The sequence below is a fragment of the Euprymna scolopes genome, chromosome 9 (assembly GCF_053919585.1).
Source record: "Euprymna scolopes isolate OS-2025 chromosome 9, ASM5391958v1, whole genome shotgun sequence".
Lineage (NCBI taxonomy): Eukaryota > Metazoa > Mollusca > Cephalopoda > Sepiida > Sepiolidae > Euprymna > Euprymna scolopes.
This window is the reverse complement of record NC_136490.1, coordinates 116962802-116978244: the sequence shown is the minus strand read 5'-3', so window position 1 is coordinate 116978244 and position 15443 is coordinate 116962802. Positions and strand designations below refer to the sequence as shown.

At 33.3% G+C, this 15443-nt stretch overlaps 1 protein-coding gene across 4 annotated transcripts in view; it reads right to left on the bottom strand.

Annotated features, from left to right (window-relative positions):
- Positions 1 to 15443, bottom strand: part of LOC145284817 (organic cation transporter protein-like) — a 101183-nt gene that overhangs the window by 11843 nt on the left and 73897 nt on the right. For all 4 annotated transcript variants that reach the window (XM_080133780.1, XM_080133781.1, XM_080133782.1 and 1 more), the window contains exons 6-9: positions 14089 to 14595; positions 6245 to 6379; positions 2894 to 2976; positions 1730 to 1847 (exon numbers count right to left, since the gene is read on the bottom strand). In XM_080133780.1, coding sequence (XP_079989906.1) covers positions 1730 to 1847; positions 2894 to 2976; positions 6245 to 6379; positions 14089 to 14595 — 843 coding nt within the window. The remainder of the gene's footprint in view (positions 1 to 1729; positions 1848 to 2893; positions 2977 to 6244; positions 6380 to 14088; positions 14596 to 15443) is intronic.

Here is a 15443-nt window from a genome sequence, read left to right as displayed (position 1 = left end):
TTGTTTTTTCTCTTTAGGAGAATAAAAAACATGCACGTTTGGACTACCTTCATAAAATTACCACAGCCACAATCTAAGGCAACGAAAAATATTTTTTCTCGCCACGTGGTTGAACACTGGAAACTTTAGGCACCTTTACCTACATGTTGATCTGGTAATGACGTCACGCTGTCATGTTCAGTGGCCTGTTCTGTTGGTAGCCATGGTTATACACGATAAAAGACCAATTTTTATTAACGATCTCATGAGTGGCATTTTGAGTGGGTGGTTGTAGCTTCATTGTCGAATACCATTATATTAATATACAATCATTGTCATAATATGCAAGTGACCTCCCTTGGATGTAGCTTCATTGTCGAATACCATTAGATTAATATACAATTATTGTTATAATAGGCAAGTGACCTCCCTTGGATGTAGCTTCATTGTCGAATACCATTAGATTAATATACAATTATTGTTATAATATGCAAGTTACCTCCATTGGATGTAGCTTTGTTGTCAGATACCATAAGATTAATATACAATCATTGTCATATGGAAGTGACCTCCCTTGGATCTAGCTTTATTGTTGAATTTCATAAGAATAATATACATATAATATGCGAGTGACCTCCCTTGGATGTAGCTTCATTGTCGAATTTCATTAGAATAATATACAATCATTGTTATAATATGCAAGTGACCTCCCTTGGGTGTAGCTTGCTTGTTTTATAATATAAATCTCACCTGTCTGTTTAAATGTATGTATGTATGACTAAAACTTTTGACATAGGAGACAGATTTTCATGAGATCGGTATTGTTTTGAAGCTCGACCTTTTGGGCAACAAATATTGAAAAATTGGCTAAAAACATTAATTCCTTCACCCTCAACTGGGCACTTTTCTACAGGGAGTGGCCACTGTTTTCTCAAATATTTTCGAAAGTCATCTCTTTTCACTTGACTAGCCTTAATTTAAACATTTGTCACTTCTGGTTTGGCGATGGACGCAACAACAAAGACGTTACGTTTTGTTTTTTTTCACATTCTTTTCCTCCTTCGTGATATGGGTTCGAGCCTGCCTGCCTACTAAAAATTTTTTTTTTTTTTGCTCCAAACACCCTGGCAAGGCCAGGCACCCAGGCTAGTCTATTATTATATAAAGAGCAAATGTCTGCTGACATCTCTAGCTAAAATGTGAAAAATATACAACGAACAATCACTTTTTTTTTTTTTTTTGTATCAGTATAATGCCAAGTTTATAATATCTCTTTAAATGTCAAGATTCATCATTATTTTTTTTATTTTATTGGGGGGGGGGGGGAAGGGAGGTGGGTTTGTCAAATGGGCATTTATATCATTTAATCCAATCACAAGACATATGCACATCTTTTAATGTTATGTAGTTTCTTTTCCAGTCATTAATTAAAGGGAATTAACTTTGAGGTTTTTTATTTCACAGAGTTAGTTCCCTTATGCCAACTTGTATGCATGTCCAAGGAGAGGAATGGGAATGAGCTGGGCAAATAAGAAAGAGGGGACAAGTTAGAGGTAAGTGAAAGTGGAGTCAGAGAAGAGAGAGAGGGGGGGGAAGACTGATTGTTATACTTTTGCCCCAAGTAATGCTGGGTAGCCCTGCTAATGTAATTCAAAGAGTTCAGAAACAATTTTAAATGAATAAATTTCACATGATTTCAACAAAAATGATTGTTCATAAGATGACTCTTTATATCCCAACACTTACTCACCTAACTGTGGTTGGAAATATCTCCGCTAAAAGTAAATAAAGCATATTATAAGATCCCGTAATGCCAAATCTTCCTATCATGGTCCAAACCAACATTAAAATGTATCTGCTTTTTATTCCTGAAAAAAAAAAAAAAAAAGAAAAAGAAAAATATTACATGTATCCTGCAAATGAACAACCAAAAAACCACTATCAATATTCTTCCCCCCTACTCTCTCCCTTTGCCTAAATCTAAACGTAAATTTCATGAGCAAAGCTTCTTTCCTAGAACTGCTCGCCTTATTACAACAGTCATTCTCAAGTTCAATGTAAACAAATAATATTGTGACTGCTGCATTTACACTAGACATTTATAAAAAGGAAATACATTTTACTTTTAATTCATCCATATTAACGATATTGCGAGGTCTGTTTAAGTCTGGAGAGTCTAGCCTATATAATAAAAAGTGAATGTACATGTCCAACCCGATTTACAACATGAAGGAAAGGAAGTGCAAAGAGAGAAGGAAATAGGGTGAAATAAGAGTAGCGGGCAGAGTAATGATGACTGCAGCTGCCGCTTTCAGTTTGGTTTAGTTGCTTTGTTTTATGGCAAATCACCGCTTTTCGGGTTATTTAATGCCAAATCCAGTAATTTTGGAAAAATTTATGTTTCAAGTTGTTTATATCTTCAAATATTTATTCATGTGTTTGGTTTGGTTGTATTGTCAAGAGAAAGGGGGAGGACTTGTTTTTGTTTTTAGTTTTGCAGAACATAATTTAGTTTTGCAAACGGGAATAGAAAAAATTTAAAAAAAAACATGCATTTTATCTCAGAAAGTCAATATCTTCACAAAGCCTGATCTGGAAGCACCAGACTGCTTTTTTCAAAGCTCTAAAATTGATCAAAAATTCAAAATTCAATTTTTGAACTATCAACATTTACTACTGCTGCTTCAAATAATCAATAAATACAAAAATTTTTAATGCTTGATTGATTTCTTTATAAAACAAAACATGTCATTTGATAGTAACCAGTAATGATTAAATTTAAATAATGAATTGCGATTTCTTTTTTTTTAGCTTTTAAAAAAAAAAAAAAAAAAAAAAAAAAAAATTGGAAATAAAAAGATTCCTGTGCAAGATTCCAAGAAATCTAAACATAAATGAAGTAGATTTTACTCACCAGGATAAAAAACTTCCAATGCCAACAGATTTGAAATTCCAGAAATCATCAACAAGCAACAGATTGGTTTGCGGCGACCCATTCTTTGAACAAAAAGAGAAACAAAATCAGATTCTGTGGATTTTAAGGAGGTCTGTAACGGGAAGACAATGTTATGGTGGACACCTCTTATTTATAGCAATCTCATTTTATTAATTGACTCATTAGTTTAGTTAATCAATTTGAATTCTACTACAAAATAATTATACACACTGCCTGTCCCAATTTTGTAGTAGAATTTTCGATTATGGTCAGCTAACATACTTCCTAACTTCTGGTGTAGCGCTATCGAAAGCGGCAAAATAAGGCAAATCAGTTCCGTAACTTTTATTGTGCTTCAGTATTTCTATTGTGAAACTATTGAAATAAAATATAAGAAAAGGACATTGTCGAAAAGTATACAATAAAAATTAATAATTATACACAGAAAAATAACACAATTAGTACTTATTAAATAGTTCATTACTTAAAAAGATTTCAAAAAGTGTTTTCAATAATTAAAAAAAAAAAAAAAAAAAAAAAAAAAAATGCAAAAAGTGATTTCAATAATTAAAATAAAAAAATAAATTCCAATAATTCTTAATTAAAATAAGACTGAAAAAAAAAAGAAAAAAAAGTGATTTTAAAATAAAAAGATCAATTCCAATAATTCTTTAAAAAAAACAAAAAAACAAAAAAACTTTTAAATGATTATTAAATTAAAAAAAAAAATGATTGGAAAAACGTAATAGAGTACATGAACAGGGGAGATATAGACATGAGAAAAAAAACAAAAAGAACTGATTTGCCTTGTCACTGCTTTCAGTGAAGCTATGCCAGAAGTTAGAAAGTATCTATCTACCTGACTATCACCAAATTTTAAACCTAATCCTTCTAAGACCTATAGATCTACCAGATCTAAATATTCTTATGCTAAGTCTACACACATACCAATACCAGCACTATGGATTCACAAATTTTTCCAATTTTCATAGGATCTTATTTAACTACATCTCCATACTTGGTCATCAATTCAAATGCCATTTTTCGCAACTTTATACTTTCTCAAACATTACTCTCTTGAATATTGCAGTTTTCAATTTTTTGTCTGAACGAGCAATGTTAGAGTAAGTAACTATTTTGATAATATTTTCCTTTGAAGAAAAAGACAAATTTTTTAAACTCCATAGAATAAGCAAATAATCCACTCCATCTAGTGTTTCTTTTTCACAAACATTAAATTTTATAATTGTTAATTTGCATAATTTCATTCCCCTCATATATATATATATATATATATATATATATATATATATATAAAGCTTAACGTCGGTGTGTGTGTCTGGTCACGAATAGGCTCCTATATGGTTGACTATTATAGAAAACTGATTACATATAATGATAGAAGATGGATCGAGACACAGGAATGGATATGTTTGATCTGGCATAATGACGATTCATTAAAATTGTGGGGTCTGCATATGCGCCTGGTCAACAAAGTATGGAAATAAAAAATTTAAAAATGAAAAAAAAAAAACCGTTTACAAGTGTTTTTGATATAGATGTACATAATACTTTGATAAGTATGTTTTAACTTAAATAGGGATGGTATAATAAAATTGTGGGGTCTGTGTTCGCACCTGGCCTCCATAGAATGGAAATAGGCACAAACTTTAATAAAGACTACATATCTATCTGCGTAAGTATTTTTTGATAATTATGTTTCAGTTTGAAGAAATATGGTATAATAAAATTATGGAGTGTTTGTTCGCGCCTGACCTCCATATAATGGAAATATGTCAAACAGTTTAACAAGGTTTTTTAATATAGATCCACAGAATATTGTGATAAGTGTTTCAGTGTGAACAGGTACGTTATAATAAATTATGGGGTTTATCTATTTTATTTTTACTTTCACTATAATTCGCTTTGGTTTTGATACCCCCAAATTCAAAACTATCTCTTTACAACCCTTCCTTTTCATAACCTATCATACTTTCATAAATCAGAGTCCGTTTTCTGTAGGCTGTTTTTGAACCCAGTCAACGACGGGTACTTTTGCTAATATATATATATATATATATATATATGACTACTTCCTTTAATCACATAAATTAATATACAAAGATAATTTTATGTGTAAACTTTTAGCATTTACTTCAACAGTGCTCTATACATAGGTAAACATAGGTAGTAAATTATGAAAATATATATGACAATTAAGTTACAAAAATGAAATGCTGAATATTCTGTAGCTCAATTGCCATATATATTTTCATAACATATATATATATATATATATATATATATATATATATATATATAATAGTATTTAGTAGAAATGGTAATTAATAAAAACTGAAGAAAGTGCTCAATACTGTTGTAGAGCAAATATGCGTTTTATTTTTATTACCGTATCTTCCTGTTAAGTTACATTATTGTTTCAGCTACCCGCCCGTTTTTTTGGCCGTCTGTAGCTTCCTCAGACTTTTACAGAAATATTCGTTATAATAGGATGAAAGAGTGAATGATATCAGGGGAGGGGTGCGATCAGATTATAAGTATTTAAGAGTGATAACTAATTAATTTAACAAGTTTATTAAAAGTGCTCAATAAGATATATTTTTATTAATATAAACAAATTTATATAGTTGTGACACTGGACATCCTAATGTTTTGGAAAAATGGTCAAAACCAGAAATCATCGTCAGGCGACTTAATAAATGATTGCTTTACACAGAAGAAACCTGTCCTCAAAACCACGTGTGTGCTAAATAATCATATCAACAAGCAAAAGACTATATTCTCAACGACCATTTCATACAATCAAACAAGGTTTGAATATTACAGACAAAATATCTTCAGAGAAAAGAAAAAAAAACAAAAAACAGAACAATTTCACATAATTTACAGTACACAAGCTGAATAATTATCTTCATTTTGTTTGCAAAGTGCCATATACATATATGACATGCCTACTTCATTTAATCACAAATTAATATACGGAAGTATAATTTTATGTGTAAACTTTAAGTACTTCAACAGTGCTCAATACATAGAGTTAGGTAGTAAGTTATAAAAATATATATGGCAATTAAGCTACACAAAATATTCTGCGTTTCATCCATGCTAGGATTCATCAGGCTTACGAATCCCAGCGTGGATGAAACATGGAATAATCTGTGTAGCTTAATTGCCATATATATATAAATATATTTCAAAATATTTGCTACGTTTGTAACGCTCTTTTTCTTATATATATATATATATATATATATATACACACACACAATATATGTACATGTGTTTTACTGAAAGCAAAAGACCTCTTACCTGTTGACTACACACATGACAACAACATTAGCTACTGTTTCAACAGCAGAAGTGAAAAATAGGTTCATATAAATGTTCCCTGGTAACGCCGGTGTATTCAATAAAATCCCAAAATAACTAAGGCTGACAACCATTCTGGAAAACAAAAATAAATATTTAAAAAATATTTTTTATTAAGCAGACAAATCAAAATGTTCGATTTCACTAGATTTGTTACATGATAAGGGCTGTCCCTTTTTCATGTAAGTATAAAAATAGAGAGATTACTTAAAATGAAAATAAAATGAGAGAAAGCAGAAATCGAAGCTTGGATAGAAGTTTTAAAGAACAATAGGTTTAAATGGAATGTCCAGTAAATTGTTAATTCTGATGAAATAAATAATAAATAAACTATTCAATTGTTAGAAAGAATGTGGATAATAAAATATGGGTTAAATAAATTAGATATGTAGGTTGAATTCCTTTGTAAAAACATCAAAGAAAAAATAGGTTATTGGAAAATCATAATGTCGGAAATGTGCAAAGTCGCGCATGTTGAAACACGTGAATTTTGCTCACATGGCCGGACATGCATGGATTTATCCATATAGGAAGTGAGAGTTAGTTAGTTAGTCAGTGAGAAACTCAGAGAGAGTCTGGAGTTTGAAATTCGAACGTCTAGAAGCGAGACGATCACTTTAAAACTTAATATATGAAGCTTTGAATTCTTGATGAGAAAACCACGGCCGGTTGTGAAGAAATAAACCCATCATGTGTTTGATAAAGCTCATCTTTGTGTTTGTGATTCTTACAAAAAGGTAACGTGAATTGTTATTATATGTCTGTTATAAAATGTCTTAACATACACATCTCATATCCACAATGTGAATCTACATCTCATATCTACACTAAGACTGTCTGAACACTATCTCCTCACTCTAAGAGCTTCACATAGCAACACATCTATTAACCTAAGAATGAACATATTTTTAATATATATGAATCGTCATAACACGAACACGGAACGAACAATTTCTCTTTCAACATATCTCTCTAAGTCTCTCACTAAGATACAACATCACTTCTAATAAGACTCTAAGACTGCGCTTATAATAAGACTCTTTTAAAGAAACCTAAAATATAACAGATTTATCTCATCTTTTTTTAGTCAATTTTTACTAGCCTGGGTGCCCGGCGAAAAAAAAAAAAAAAAAAAAAAAAAAAAGTGGTAATAGGAAGCCAGGCTCAAACCCATGACGCGAAGGTGGAAAAGAAAATCTGGCGTTTTACCGCTACTCCATGACGCGACCGGAAATGTAAAGTGTTCAAATTTAACAGTCAATCAAAACCAAAAGATGGCATTGCTTTTAAACCTGCCACGAAAGCAAATTAGACACAAGGTTGTTTTAATGTGTGTGTGTGGGGGTGGGGGGGGGGAACCAGCTCCCCCAAAAGGGGACACTATGGCAGTATCCAAATAAATAGTAATTGTCTCAGTATGAAGGGTTTTCCCTATACTGACCAAGAACCAATTACAGAACAGATACATACACAAACGCTTGCACTCATTTTGCCCTTTATATAATAGACTAGCGAGGGGTACCTGGCGTTGCCCGGGTGTTTGGAGGTGGGGGGGAAAAAAAAAAAAAAAAAAGTATGAGGATCGAACCTGAACCGTTGAGGCAAAGTTGTAAATTAAAGTGTTAAAAAAAAAAAAAAAAAAAAAAAACGTGTGACGTTAACCATTGCCCCACCGCGAGATGCTAACGGAAACACGTTTGAATTTATTTAATTACTTGGATTTAGCAGGTGCCCGTTTTAATGAGTTAATGAGGTCAAGTTTGACTGCGGGATAGTATTCATTTACTGCTGAACACCCCCTCCCCCCAGATGTTATAGAAAAAAAGACTAACCCACATGTGGCGAGCGACAAATATTGAATATTTATCTTCCCGAAATTGAGCAAATTAAATAGACAGGCGAGCTTCATTGTTAACTGTGAGATATTACGATTTATATGTGATATAAAAAGTTTTAAAAAGTTGTGAAGCGAGCAACCGCTTCTCTGAAAAAAGCCTTTTGTTGACATACAGAAAAAGCGAACACACATACATACATTTTCGCTTTTATATTTATAGACTAGCGGAGGTACCCAGCGTTGCCCGGATGTTTGTAGGTGTGTGTGTTGGGGGGGAGGGTGGTAATGCAGAACAAAAAGGAAACTTAACCCTGTTTAAATATAAAAAAACAATGTTAAACTTCTTAAAAAGAATAAAACAAAAAAACAGCGATTTTAAAAATGGAAAAAAAAAAAAAAAAAAAAAAAGAGGGGTTGGGTTAGGGTTAGGCTCGAACCCGAGGCCTATAGGCTGACGACATACACCTGTGCTACGGCGACAGAAGCAATGTAAGACGTTAAATTTAGCGATTAAAAAGTGAATGAGTTCAAATTGAGGTCAAACATCACGCTATTCTGCAGTTAACAAGTTTTTAAGTGAGTGTTTAATGAGGTCAAATATGCACTTAATTTTACTGTGAGATAGTTCTTTTGAGTTTTTTTTTTTTTTACCCAACTTTGTCTGGTTTTGTTTCCCCAACGTGTTGGGGAAAACCAGTTCCCCTGTTTATTAGAGGAGTGTCCAAATGAAAGCAATTGTCGTATATGATGGTGAAAACCGACATTGACCAAACGACTACTGCTTACTGGACGCTACCGGCCTGTAGACCAAGAGCCGCTCATTAGTTTCACATCAGTTTCGCTTTTATACAAAGAAGCCGAATCAACACAAGAGGGGTTGAAATAGCAAGAATTGTGTAAAACTTGATGTAAATAAATCTAGCTGTGACGCACGTTCACAATTCGTACATATTATGATCTACAGGGTATATAAGAAGTTCCAAGTGATAGTACCCCCCCCCCCCGAAAAAAAAGCCTTTCTTGGACATGCAAAAACTCTCGCACGCGTTTTGCCTTTTATATATAGAGATGAAAATTTATTTGATAATCTTGTAGGGTACATATAAAAACAAATGCCAAGCTTTAACTCTCACACACTATTTCAGCCTTTCCAGAAAAGAACTCTCACAAACTATTTCAGCCTTTATGGGAAAGAACTCGCACAAACTATTTCAGCCTTTCTGGGAAAGAACTCTCACAAACTATTTCAACCTTTCTGGGAAAGAACTCTCACAAACTATTATAACAGTTTTTGAGAGTTTTCCTTTTGTAAAAGTGTAAAAAAAAATCTAAATGTAACATTTAGATCATTCTAGTCGATCTCTGACAGACTAAAATGATCTCGATGTGGAATACTTTAGAGGACATCAAAATCTGATTTTGTTAAAATGAGGAATGACAAGCTGAGTGACAGATCTGAATTAATCCTAGCATTCTTTTTTTTTTTTTTTAAACTTTTTCACTCAAACAAGGCGTAGTTTAAAAGACTATGAGGAATTGAGCAGTGAGATGTCTGTTCACAGTACATTTAAATTTCTGTATGTTAGTACAGTCAAGGTAGTAGGAAACAGATAGGTAATTTCAAAGTCTAACATAGGGAAGAAACTATTAGAGTAGAAAGCTTTCTGTTGTCTCAGTGACCACCATTTTGCTACGCTACATAACAGTACCAAATACACAACACACCAAGAACTTAACTGATTTACATAAAGTACTCATTGAAAGATTGTCTACAATCGTTTTTCATAATCATTGTCCAAAGATGACCTCAACTAAGGCTATGAAAAGAGGATGGCTACTTCTTTTTTCCTTACTTAATGTATGTTTAGGAAAATATATAGAGTCATTTTTAACTGTAACATTAAAAAAAACCCAGAAAAAACAGCGCAACTGCATTAGAATTCAAAGGAAAAACAAAAGATTTAAAAACAATGGTGTCTGACTTTTTGTGTCAATTTCAACTAATAGCAATGATATCTACTTAATTGGCATGTCAGAAGTACTTAAATATTACATTATTTTTAAAAAATAACACAAGATTTTGATTTTTATTGTAAAAGAAAATGTTGACATTTCTTTGAAAAGATGTGACATAACAAGGGAAGTAACTCGGTTATGTTAAAAACCAGGCAAAACCCAGTTTATTTTTGGAACTCTCCAGGCAAGTATGTTATTTTCTTAGGCAAGTATGTTATTTTCACAAATTTTCATCAAAAAACGTTTTCTTTATTTTTTGCAAACTGTTATCGTCATGTTTATAGTTGTTTCACGACTATAAAGATAAGGATAACAGTCTGCAAATCAATAAATAAAATATACAAATTACTAATCTAAAAAAATTCCAATAATTAAATAAAAATGTTTTCTTCAATAATTTTTTTTCTCTACTTTATCGTTTTTCCTAATTTTTGGATATATCCATTACTGTAACATGACAAGTTGAGTTGAGACCATTGGTTTGCCTTGAAATTCAATTTTTAAAATTTTGAATTTTGCTATTATAATGTAGTTGCACAAAAAAAAAAAAAAAAAAAAAAAACCCCAAACTATAATACACATATTCTGTCAAAATACCACACCCTTGAAAAGCACCATTAATAAAAAAAAAAAAAATCCATGGGATTTTATAAGGTATTAACCTTAAAGAAAAATTGTTGGAGGTACATATTTAGAACACTTTAATTTGAAACGGTACAACATATTGATAGTTAGCTTCTATGTGAAGTTACTAACAAGCAGACAAACATTGATATATATAACCTGGGTCTTTTCTATAAGAACACTGTCACTAATGAAAAATGAGTTTTATAAAAAGAAAAAAAAAGCACTGGGTTAGAGTTAGGCTACATAAAATGCAGAACGGAGAGAAATAGTTAACACGTGAAACAGATTGCTATTCTCTTAATTACTTTATTAAAGATAAATAGGTAGACACATTAAACAGAGGTCTTAGAGAGTCATTTCGCTCTTTGTGATTATCAAAGTTTTCTTTTCAGTTATTACAGCATTTTTGGCAAACCGATCTGAAATAATTTCTTCCCAACCCTGAGATCTATGACATCATGCATCGATGGACATCTACTTGCTTTTCTCTACTTTTAACCTATTTAACTAAGGATTTTTAATAACTAATCAATCAAAGGGAAAGCTTATGCATTTACCTTGGGCGAGAGGTTTCTCTTATAAAAAATTCAGACTTGCTTGCTAGCTAGCTGGAACTGAATTCATACCAGCAATTTATTGATATTGATATCAAATTATCCCCAAGATAAGTAAAGGCACCTCTAATATCTCTATATTGGCCGAAGGACTGTTTCCTATTTCCTGTTATATATACACGGCATAATATTTACTCTTAAATAATACGTCTCCTAATCACCTCTCATGAGTCTTTTCTACATTGTATATCCTCCACTAGACATGTTTCGTGTTTATCAGTTTCCTCCCGACACTTTTCTTAGCTAATGACATCACTGTTGCCTAGAACGACAAAAACAATTGTATGGATCAAACAATGGAATAGATTACACATTTGTTATCTAGATGATGTTTTAGGTCATAACAGGTTGAGGTAGGATAGACATGTAAAAACACATACTTAAATCATTCGTTGACATCTATGCTGATGACACGACCATCTATGGCAACACATCAAAGGTCGTAAATGACAAAGTTCTCTAATTCTCTCTCCTCTGATCTTGAGCGCGTGGTACAATGGGGGAGAGGTGGCTGGTTACTTTTAATGCATCCAAAATCAAGCTTCTATCTTTACATCATCAACGCTCTGATCCCCATCTGGCATCAATTGAAATGGATGGCTCTCGTCTTGGGGAGGCTCCATGTTTTGACAAGCTTCTGGGTTTGACCTTTACTTCTGATCTGAAATGGAACACATACATCAAATCTGTTGCCAAGGACGCTGGGAAAATGGTGGGATCCTTCTACCGGTCCAGAAGATATCTCACTACTGATGCAATTCTCTATCTATAGAAAAGCCAAGTACGTCCAAGGATGGAGTACTGCTGCCACATCTGGGCAGGAGCTGCTAAAAACAGCCTATCCTGCCTTGACAGAGTACAAAATAGACTTTGTGGCTTAGTGGGGGATGCCCTTTTCTCTTCCCTGCAGCCTCTCTCCCACAGAAGAGACGTTGCGAGCCTGTCTTTGTTTTATCGTTATTTCGATGGCAAGTGCTCGTCTGAGCTCCAATCTCGTCTCCCCCTCGCCAATCTTTCACGAGAAACACCCGTCTGGCTGAAACTACTGTCAATAATTTTCTCCACTCTTTATCTGTGCCTAAGTCCAAACGTAGATTCCATGAGCAAAGCTTCTTTCTCAGAAATGCACGATTGTGTAACTCTCTTCTGTTCGCCTCTTTCCCACCTGACTACAACTTGGATGTCTTCAAATCCAACATAAACAAATTCCTGACAAACCGCCCCCTTAAGTAAGACACTATCAAATCTCCAATACTAATGATTACTACAATACTATCTCATTGATTACTGTAAACGCAATAAACCTTATCCCTGAGTTGCCTCCGGGCCTTGATAAGTGGTGACTCCCATGTAAAAAAAAAAAAAAAAAAAAAAAAAAGATGGATAATGCAAAGTCATCAGATGTAGGCTTATTTAGGTTGATGGATTTAGAGGGACGGATCGACCATGTAAGACGTGGATGACCTTAAAAAGTTGAGATTAAGCTAGGCCTTGCACAAGACCAAGAGACCTGAAGAAGAGCTATCTGGTAGAACCGTCCAACCCATGTTAGCATGGAAACAGATGTTAAACGATGATAATGAAGATGAAAAATATAAAATACCTTTCGTCACAAAGACAGTTGAACTTGAGAATCTGTTCAGAAATTGGAATGGAATATTTTTTTTTTTTTTTTTTTAAATCCACGCAAGTAGCCTGTTTAAATTAAAAATATAATTAGGAATTACTTAAAACTTCTAGCTAATGGAACGAGAACAAACTATCCCCGTGGATTAAATAAAGCGTTCTCTTTGAGATTTCAGATTCCAGAGTTCACGAAGATGCACAGAAAGGTGATTGGAGATTAGCTGAAATGAAATGCTGTGATGATAACACCCAAAATGAGAACGGTAATCTGAAATAGTACAAATCATCAACCCTCGTCTCAAAATGTCTCAAACATACAACGCATTTTACATTTCTCAATTTTTGAGAGGAGGATTAGTTTTCCGTATTATTTGAATTCTTCAGACTACTGTTCTCATCTTAATTGTCTCACAACGTTTCAGTCAATGAATTCTCCAATCTTCTTCGGTGTAGCTTGTCAAATTCTGGAATCTTTCTGTCAAACTGAAATCTGCACAGAATTTCAAATAGAACTCTGTATTTACTTTACGGGGGTAACATTCTCTTGTTTCGTCAGCCATGACTAGGTCCTAAGTAAGTCACACTTGTATTTTTCCATCGCCCACACTAAAGATTGAAACTTTAACCTTCAGGAAGAGGTCATTTTACAATTGAAGTTTTCCAAATACTCCAACCACTACTACTCCATGAAGTAAAAGGGTTCTGTTCAAAATTCTGTGCAAATTCCCAGAGTTCCACAAGATACATTTGAAGGTCAGAGTTTACATCAACTGAAACGTTGTGAAAATGACACTCTAGATTAGAACAGTAGGGTTAGGTGGATGGCAGGGTTGGGATAAGAATTAGGGTTAGGTGGATGACAGAGTTAGGGTCAGAATTAGGGTTGTGTAGATGGTAGAATTAGGGTTAGGTGGATGGTAGAATTAGGGTTAGGTGGATGGCAAGATTAGGTCAATGATTTAAGTATTTTGTTTCTCTAAAAGACTTATTTTCTCTAAAAAAAAACTTATTTTCAAATGCGATTAATGTTGAACTTTTAAGCTTTTGAATAAATTATGACTTACAAGAGGTAATATGTGATGAGTGTATACATTAACATCCTAGGTGTGGCAAACAGTGATTTTATGGAGACGACCACATCTGTCGACAAAGGTTTTCCGTCATCATTTGAACTCGTTTCACAATTTGCAAGGCAATTGTTTATTTGGAATGTTTCGCCATTGGAAATATCAGAAACACCATTTGCTGTCGACAGAGGAGATCTTTCACCATCAACCGCTAACAAGCTGCCCTTTTTGGTTTCAGTAGGTAATAAGGTTGCGCTACCAGGCATTGCGTGATGCTGATGCTTGGCCGGATCTGTGGTCATAAAAGCTTGCAAATCTTCTTTGGGGCAATGTGAATCAGGTGCCCTCTGATTGAGAGCTTCAGAAGGGTCACTGCAGAGGCTTTCATAAAAAAGGTCTGACGGCAGAGGTTTTTTATTCCATTTTGCTGCAGATTTGATAATTTTGATAGTTTCCTTGTAATTCTCTTTTAAGAAGAGCCAGGTAACAGATTCAGGAAGAAACCTGCAATACAGGAAAAAAAAAAAAAATAAAATAAAATAAACAGTGGGCAAGAGTTATTAGAAATAGTTACACTTGTACAACTTCAACATTCAAAATATGAAAAAAAATAAAAAACTGTGACAATAAAATGAAAATAAAAATAAAGAATTTTATTTTAGTAAATGCTTTCCGTGTATTCGTTGCTTTTAGGACACCTCTTACCCTTCCCCCGTTTTCTCCAACTGTACCAACGTGCAAAAAATTTGGATGCAGCCAAATATCTTGCTACCCCTCCCCCCCTCCCCGATATATATCTGGCTCCTATTATATTAGTCCCTTTTGTAATATCTGGAGCCAACATATTGTAGCCACAGTCACAAAGTAGACAAAAAGTTCTCATTACTCATTACAGCTGTGATGGCTCATGATCATACTCTTGAACATCATCCACGTCTCTAATGTGATTGTCTTGTCTCCTTTTTATAACCTTTTTCCTTACCATGATGCCACTTCGATCATAGCTCGGTACTGCCATATAGCCGTTTGTGCTATACTACACTTTTTCATCAGTGTCGATATGCATGTTTGTCATGGATAAAAAAAAAAAAAGATCATAAATTAAATAATTACATGTAATTGTTAACCAATAAAATTTCTCATAGGACATTTTTTTCCAGCTTTGCATTCTCTGAAATCGTTTCATTAAAACTGTAACATTACGGTGAACACTGTTGCAACAACATGGAGTTGGGAATGAAGAAAGAATACCACAAAGTGAAAATTGAGATTATACAAGATTTGAATCTGCGTCTTCAAAAGAGAGACCACCACATTAAAAAAAAAAAAAAAAAAAAAAAAAATCTAAAGCC